This window comes from Phaenicophaeus curvirostris, chromosome 4 (genome assembly GCF_032191515.1).
Source record: "Phaenicophaeus curvirostris isolate KB17595 chromosome 4, BPBGC_Pcur_1.0, whole genome shotgun sequence".
Taxonomy (NCBI): domain Eukaryota; kingdom Metazoa; phylum Chordata; class Aves; order Cuculiformes; family Cuculidae; genus Phaenicophaeus; species Phaenicophaeus curvirostris.
The window spans coordinates 33174878-33183730 of NC_091395.1; the positions used below are offsets into that span (position 1 = coordinate 33174878).

At 37.6% G+C, this 8853-nt stretch overlaps 1 protein-coding gene across 1 annotated transcript; it reads left to right on the forward strand.

Moving 5' to 3' along the window:
- The first annotated feature begins 1752 nt into the window (after positions 1–1752).
- On the forward strand, positions 1753–8592 carry FGB (fibrinogen beta chain). The gene is made up of 8 exons (XM_069855743.1): positions 1753–1906; positions 3505–3708; positions 4955–5138; positions 5717–5944; positions 6573–6686; positions 7221–7343; positions 7527–7812; positions 8265–8592. The coding sequence occupies exons 1-8, from the start codon at positions 1766–1768 to the stop codon at positions 8491–8493; spliced, it is 1509 nt and encodes a 502-aa protein (XP_069711844.1). The 5' UTR covers positions 1753–1765; the 3' UTR covers positions 8494–8592.
- Positions 8593–8853: the final 261 nt, after the last annotated feature.

Sequence of the window (8853 nt, forward strand, 5' to 3'; positions counted from 1 at the left end):
CCTGGGAGTTTCCCATGCTGGGATCCTGCAGCAGATCTGGGGGCTGCGTGCCAACCCCTGTAATCCGTTCCCCAGCATCCTCTGCACAGACACAGCCACGCTTCTTCATAGTGGGATGAAGAGTGATTAGTGCCTGAAGAAGGACCCCATAAGTTACTGGAGAACATGGTGATGGTTTAAGAATGGACTTAAGACAAATATCATACACTTAAGTAAGATTTGTTTCGGCTGAGCCAGGATAATTTAAGAGTAAGTTTCTATCTCAGGACTAATGAGACCTTGTTTTAGTGCTGCTGTACCACAAGCTATCCATAAGCCCTGGAAAAGTGTTCAGCATCGCTATGTCTATTCCTTGTACGTAAGATGAGTGTGACTGAACTTCCCTCGGAGGTACGTGGTGGGGAAACCTGTGTTTAAGACTGGGAGATGCCCAGAAACAGGGATAATATATTGACTAGCATCTTTAAATGGAAATAACATGGTAATGATGTCAGTTTTGGCCTTAGGCCAACTTCTTTAATGCCTGTAGGGAGAAATTTGTGTTCTTCCAAACCTCATAGTGTTGGTGATGTCCTCATGCAGGGGATCACATTCATCAGAGTAAGAGCTCCTTGAGCCATGGCTGATTTTGGTCCAAGCCATTTAATAATTAAACCAGCCAGGTTACACAGTTTCCACAATTTGGGAATCTCCATTTAGTTTACAGGAACTCTGATAGCAGCACAAATACAGGAAAAAACGCCTAAGCCAAGCAATTTTAGCTGTTCTTATCTCTGTTTATCTCAAAATCTCCCGCTCCATCAAATCGGTCTTTGAAATGGAACCTCAGCCCATGGTTTGCATGCGCCTTTGCATCTTCATGTCTTCAGATATCAGTATGAATAACTTCAGAAAAGTGTGCTGGCCCTCACTCAGCATATTTCACTTAATTCAGTATATTATGATCACAAGATCATAGGATATACAGACACTGGAATGTTAAAACTCTGCTAATATGAGAACCATATTCTTATAAGAAAGCATTTCTTAGTATTTTGCTATGATTGCAAATAACTTCATGCTGTATTCTTTTAAAAGATTATTAAAAATATTTAAATAATGGTTATGACACATTTTATATTAAAAAAGGAAAACAGATTACTATGTAAAATTTAATTAACTTAATTCATTTATATGTCATATATTAATCTGATCTTTAACTAGAGCTAAACATTTTCACTCAAAATTAGTATATGTAGTTAACATAATATGCTCTTTTTTTTCTCTTTTACTTAAAGAGACCCAAAGGCCTGAATACCTATCCAGGTACCATCATTACTGTTTAGAAAAATGTAACAATCTGTATGATGTGAGTTTAGATTCAAATCTAATATGATATTTCTGAAACATTCAGATTTTCAGCAGGGAGGGGAAAAAAGGAGATGTCACAGACTGTGATATCTGATGACGTTTCTTTTCTTTGGATGTTCACCTTTCCAGCTGTTCTGAAAGACGTGTGATTTTTTTAAAAAATGTAAACCTTGTATAATTTGAGGAGGAGGTACTTCTAAGGATTTAAACATCTATTTGACGCCAGCATCAACAGGGGTCTCTGGCACATGTAGATAAGCGTTGTCCAGAGACATTGCTCAACAACAAATGTATTTGGGCATGCAGTGAAGAGAAAGGTTGATTATTAACAGAGATACAGCGATTGCTCAGAAGGGCTGGTCCTATCACTGTCAAGCAGGGAAATTAGGGTTGCTGCCTATATATATTGCCACAGATGACCTGTCCCTGTCAGAGCTGCTGGTGGGAGAAGGTCACTGAGCTGCTCAAACAATTCAGCACCATGAAACTGCTCCTGTTGTTCCTGTTCTGCATTTCCTCCGTTAAACCCCAAGGCTCTACTGACTATGATGGGGAGGTTGTAAAACTGATCATAATCAATAGTAATAATAAGAGTAAAAAAGATAAATTTTATTTAATCGCATGCATAGCTTATTCAGCTTAAGTGAGTTAGCTAAGGTAGAAACCGTGGGGAGAAATGATCCAGTGCATGTTTTTTTTTCTGCTTGAAGTGTTCAAAGAAATAATCTTAGTATTACTTGTTCATGTATATGTAACTGCACAATAGTTATTTTCTAGTTTGGGGGATTTTTTCTTCCTATTTCTTTTCTTTCTTCATAGGAATGAAGAATGTCTGATGGTAAGATTAGTTATTTAGCTGAATTTATTTAAGAATAGTAATTTAATAATGTTGACAGATGATATTAAAGGTAATTAATGTCAGGTGCAAAAATGTCCAAACATTTAATTTATCATGACCTATCTCAAAGACAGTAAAAACTTTTGTATGGATTCAGTAGACATTGAAAAAAATTAACTGCTAAAAAAATTATAGCTTTACATTTCAAATGGAGAGATAACAATTGTTAAACAAAAAGGCAAAAAACCAAGGATCAATCTAAAATAACAATTTAATCTATATTTAGTTTTGTTTAAGTAAAATTTTTTAAGGGGAAATACAATTTAGTATTCTCGATAAATTTTTTATATTTTGAAAATCCCTGCAAAAATTAAATAGGTCAGGCTGATCAGAAATTAGATTTTTTTCTGTAAGCATTTTTAACCATTGTAACCATTATTAAGCATTTGTGTCTGTATATTGACTACTGATAAGATTATTGTGCTAAATAATTTTCAGCAATTGTGTAATTAGTGTGCTGCCTACTTTTGAAACTACTTGAAGCCTTTGATCCTGGATCCTTATAAACATTTATTATTTGTAGTTAAGTCTGAGTAAGACTGAAGATGGATGAAGATTTTGATCCAGTTGCTCAAAGAGCAATTAATTCAAATGGTTTAATTTCAGCAACTGCTTGGGACCAAAGCCTGTTTTCCTTGCTCAGCCTCTTAGACTTTCTTGTTTCTGGCAGTGATGCAGAATCTATGCATCAGAGGGAGCTGTAAAAGCCTACTCTGACAGATGTTATTGAATGGTTTCCCTAATTCCATCAGTTAATAGCTGACTTGTGCCCTGAGACCTGATGAAGTGTTTGTGGTATGATTTTCTGAGACCTTACAAATTTTTTTTCTTGTATTCCAATGAAAAATTGGGACACTGATAATGTAATGATGAATATTCTTAGGCCCAAGAATGCCTAATTATTTTTTCTCTTTTTAATCCTTTTACACCAAGTTTCATCATGATTAGGATCTCTGAACTATATAAACTTTATTCCTTGGTCAGTTTGTACTATTGAAACATTGTTTTGCTTTGGTTTGAAGACTTTTTAGTTTGTCTTTATAGGTGGAGGGAGTGTGATTCATCTTACAAGGGAGGGCATAGCAGTGACTTTTACATAATGCCAGTACAGTATTTCCATATTGCTTTTTTCATTCCATTCCATGGTTTTCTTTACTGTTTAAAATACTAGAGTGCTAAACAGATGCCTCCACCCTGTGCATAGCATTTTACAATAGCAATCCCAGATTCAGTTTCCTCTTCCTCTGGCTTTGTAGGAAGATGCCCCTCCACTTGACCCTCGAGGCCACCGACCTGTGGACAAAAGGCGGGAAGCAGTCCCCACTCTCCGACCTGTGGCACCTCCTATCAGCGGAATCGGATACCAGCGCCGGCCACCAAAGCCAGTGAAGCCAAGCGACAAGAAAGAACTTATCACTTACACTGACGCTGGTGGCTGCAAGCATGCAATGGAGGAGCTGGTAGGCTAATGCCTGTTGAAGCAGCTGATAACAGACTGCCTCTAGTGTGCCCAATGCAGAGTTTTCTTTGCCAGATAAGGGATGGTCATTCATTTAAAGCAGTCTAACTTTGCATCTTTTTGCTTGAGTTTGGTAGGACTTCATTCAGAGGAGAAATGGCACAGAATCCATTAGTCACACTCAGCCTACAGCAAAGATGGGGAGATGAGGTTTGAACTGTAAATCAGGAAAGGAAGTATCTGTGGGTTAGCCTGTGCTTTCCTGTTGCTGTGCATAATTAAATACTAAGAAGGACAGAAAACCTCTGCAGAAGCGCTGACTTGAATTTCAGATAATCTCAAGGAAACCTAGAGACTAAAAAAAAAATAATATTCCATGTCTTCCTTAAAATTTGTTTCAAACCTCATTCACCTGTTTCTACCCTCATTCACTACTTAGGTCTTATGGAAGAGTGTGCAAATATGCTGACATCTAGCATATCCCTTGCTGCCTTGCAGCGGTCTCTCAAACAGTCCCTGCTGTGCTCTCTGCTGGAAAAATGCAAGCTGTAATGGTGCTGAGAGGCATCTTAGCATCTGAGAGAAAATTTGAGTGTGGAGGTTTCCCACAAATGAAGTCTGTTAAAGCTTAATGAACATATGATTACGGTAGAGTCCCACTGCTGCATGGGTGTTTTCGTTCTCATGGGACTTCAGTATTCGCTGCCTATTTTTAAAACACTGTTTTCCTTGATAATGCAGTGCTTGTTGCAGAAGCCTCTTGTTGCAGCTTCTTGAGGTGATAAGTTTTTAATTAATTGCACGGACATTTCATGAGAGATACATATTACAAGGTGTAAAGAGTATGGTTGATTCTCTGAAGCTAGTTAAAGAAGAAATAGGTATGTAGAAACAGGCACTAGGTACTTCCTGGAGGGCTTTTCTCATAGTTCAGATGGCCTAACGCTGTGAACACTTCACAGTGCAGAAAAGTGAAAAGGAGGTAGTGGGCCAAAACAGCGTGAAGAGAGAGGGCTTTTCTTAAGAGCTTCAACAAAAAAAGCTTTGGGAGATTCAGGACTCCTCCTTGCCCTCCAGAATGACACTTCTTTGTAGAAGCTGGATGTCCTTCATCCTTATCTAGGTGTTTAAATATCTGGTCTCACATCATGAACTATTCAGTGTGTTCAAAGGTATGACCATTCCCTGATGAGATTAGGAACTTTTTGTCTTGGCTTTTATTCACAGCCCTTTTTAATTTTTTTAAGGGAGTGCTGTGTCCAACTGGATGTGAACTGCAAACTACACTGATAAAACAGGAAAAAAGTGTGAAACCAATTGTTCGTGATCTGAAGGACAAAGTGGGCAAACTGTCTGAAACATCTACGACTTTCTATGAATATGTGACTGTTCTAGATGATAAATTGGCAAGGACACAAAAACAAAGAAAAGGTATGTTATTTCTATGGAATTATTAGTGTAAACGGTATTGCAATTCCATTGGCACTGCTACTATTACTTCTTAATGGGGCTTCTTAGAAAATATACAGTGAAATATCTAGCAAAATAGGATTCCATGACTGTGTCCTCTTAAATCTTAAGAAAAATTCCTTTGAGCGAGATAAAAGAGTGGGTCTCACACTAAGGCAAGATATGATGCCCGTAAACACAAATGTCATGTGTTTCCCCCTTACTTGCTTTCCGATGTCTGTCCACGCCCCTTATGTCCAGGTCCTGGCTTGGCACCACACGGAAAAAAGCTAATTTAATTTATTTGGCAGGATAGAGCACCACTGATAAATCTAGCAAAGAAATAGCTAGCAAAGAATAATACACATGTACCACTTACCTGAGAATTTCTACATAGGTTTTGTACCTTGTGGAAAAGTAATAAAAAGAAATGCATATCCTTCTTCTGCTCTAAGGAAAAATGTGGCTTCTCAAATTGTGCTTACAGATTGCCCTTCATTATTTCATAACTGGAAAACATGTTGAAAACTAACCTGCTTTTCATGTCTTTGCTTTTCTAGACAATGATGATATACTTTCTCAGTACAATTCAGAAGTGGAATTGCATTATAGTTATATAAAGGATAATCTGGACAATAACATCCCATCTAGCCTCAGGGTCCTCCGTGCAGTTGTGGATTCTTTGCACAAAAAGATACAAAAACTGGAAAATGCCATTGCAACCCAGACGGACTACTGCCGTTCCCCATGTGTGGTTTCCTGTAACATTCCAGTGGTTTCAGGCAAAGGTAGTGATTTAACTATAACAACATCTCTTCTCCCATTTATATCCCTGTGCAAATGGATAGATGCATCATTTGATTGGTGTGAATGTTCATCTGAAGCCTGTGTCATTGATTAGAATAGCAGAAAAGATCGAAGGTGATCTTAAATGAAAAAAATCCTTTATGGTTGCCTGTACTGGTCAGACCAGAGATCCTCTTACCCAATATTAGTCTTCAGTAGTGGCCAGTAGCATTTTAAAGAAATAGGTGCTGCAGCGTCTTTATAAGGTGGAGGTGATACATTTGTCACTGTAAGAGTTGTACCCCTGGTTTTTTTTCAGTCAAGAAAGGTTTTTATTTCACAAGCTTGTCTAATTAAAAAAAAATATTGAAACGTATATATATTCTCCATCACCCAGAAGTTTTAGAAATTCCTATTTGGAAAAGGAGAACAGTACAGGTGCACTGTTATTTCCACTCCACCCCACCACCCCCCCCCCAGCTTCTTTCACACGATGTATCACAGAAATAAAAATAAAAGTAAAATTAGATATGTCTTTAAAATTATTCCACTATAGTCAGCAAACCAAGGGGTAAGATGATTGCTGAAGAAGTTCAGAGCTCTTTCAGACTCTTTGTTTTTTTCTTGCAGAATGTGAGGATATTATCAGAAAGGGAGGTGAAATATCTGAAATGTACCTCATCCAGCCAGATCCTTTCGTGAAACCATACAGAGTATACTGTGACATGGAAACAGATAATGGAGGTTAGTGTGAAATAACTATGATGTTAAAATATTAATTAACATGGATACTACAAAAGAATCGTAATAGCAATTTGCATTTTATGCAAACTAATATGGAGTTATATCTTCTGTGATTACCTGGGAATAAAGTAGTTAATTCAGAAAAGTATTGCTGATCACCTTCAGATGCACAGTAGGAGAATTCTATAATGAAAATGGAAATAAACTGTTGGGATGGGTCTGGTAGAGAAAAACGTACCTTACTATGGTGAGAATGGACAATGTATGATTGGGCAGTCAAGGAGGGTTCATTTCTTACTATGCTACTACACATTAGACCAGGACAGTCCTTCAAGTTCTGCTTTTTCCACCTTTTGTTATGAAGCAAGGTGCTACTTAAGCATGAGTAAAACCGGCAAGGCTGAGCTCCTAAGCAGTGAAAACTCAGACCTGCTTCAAGGAAGCCATAAGCTCCTTAGAAGCTTAGAAATGTATCTCAACATTTTGTACTCCTTTCTCAATGGCAATTTGACCTAAATGCTGTTAATCCTGCAGGCTGGACTTTGATTCAGAATCGCCAGGATGGCAGTGTTAACTTTGGAAGAGTGTGGGATCAATATAAAAAAGGATTTGGAAATGTTGCAAAGAGCGGAGGGAAGAACTACTGTGATACACCAGGTAAAATGCTGAGTATGAAAGATTAAGAACTCTTCTTACTGAAACTGTTTTCTCGTATTTTTTGAAGCTCTTAGGTTTTTTTTAGAATTAACTAGTCCACTTTGTCAGACCTATAGCAAATTGTAAAGTTGCCATGAAATACATTGGGCAGTGTATTTCAAAGAGCTCTCACTTGTTTCTCAGGTGAATATTGGCTTGGAAATGACAGGATCAGCCAGCTTACCAAAATAGGGCCAACTGAAGTTTTAATTGAAATGGAAGACTGGAATGGTGATAAAGTATCAGCCCATTATGGAGGTTTCACCATACAGAATGAAGGAAACAAGTATCAGCTCTCAGTTAGTAACTACAAAGGCAATGCAGGCAACGCGCTAATGGAAGGAGCTTCACAGCTGCATGGAGAAAACAGGACAATGACAATTCACAATGGCATGTTATTCAGTACTTATGACAGAGACAATGATGGATGGTATGTACTTGCGTTATACATTTAAAGTAGAGCTGAATATAGACTCTAATTTGCTACATTGTGTCTAGTTTGCTACACTATGATGACATATTTATGAATAAACTAATTGTTTAGATCGGGACGAGGTGCAATTTTCATTGGTTTGTATCTTTAAATTGCATTGATATTGCAATTATCATTATGAACTGCAAGAAACTGTAGTTATCAATTGGTAAACGAAAAGTGACACTCCCAAAGAGATGCAGCTAAAATTTGACTTGTTTTTCTTAGCTGCTTCACCTTCTAAGTGTGTAGCACACGCTTGTGATGGTCAGTCTTTTACAGAAAGTTCAGAGAGGATTTAAAATGTTTATTATGTTATGGAGTTTTCATACAGAGGTAAGTGTATGTACTCTGTTCATCTGTTGGTTTACGGTTCATCTGTCACTTAACACTTTCTTTTCCCTCATCAGGTTAACTGCAGATCCCAGAAAACAGTGCTCCAAAGAAGATGGTGGTGGATGGTGGTACAATCGCTGCCACTCAGCCAACCCCAATGGCAGATACTATTGGGGAGGAGCCTACAGCTGGGATATGGCAAAACATGGTACAGATGATGGTGTTGTATGGATGAACTGGAAAGGCTCATGGTATTCAATGAAGAAGATGAGCATGAAAATCAGGCCGTACTTTCCACATTAACCATTATAAAAGTGTATAGAATCAGGGCTTTTCTTTTGATGTTTGTACATGGTTATCTTTTTAGGCATGGTATTCAGGCTTGTCTCTATATATGAGAAACGAATATGTATGTATGAGCGTATTGTGACCAGAAGTGAAAAACCGTGTCAACTGTAAGTCAAAACTCTGACTGGTGAAAATAACTCACAAATGTATTTTGTTCCATTTTTCATTTGTTCACTAGACAGAAGTAACTTATATAGAATAACACTGGTAAAAAAGTACCCAAACCCAAACTTGTTTCATTCTTTTACAAAGATCTTCCATACCACCTTTGAAGAGGGAGAGGAATATTTTAAAATGTTTTCTAAAAATTAAATA

Bases quoted from the DNA above. Each gene is read 5' to 3' on its own strand.
- FGB (XM_069855743.1), top strand. From the start codon at position 1,766: ATGACCTGTCCCTGTCAGAGCTGCTGGTGGGAGAAGGTCACTGAGCTG. The intron at 1,907-3,504 runs GTTGTAAAACTG...CTGGCTTTGTAG, and splicing joins CTACTGACTATGATGGGGAG to GAAGATGCCCCTCCACTTGA. The intron at 7,344-7,526 runs GTAAAATGCTGA...CTTGTTTCTCAG, and splicing joins GAACTACTGTGATACACCAG to GTGAATATTGGCTTGGAAAT.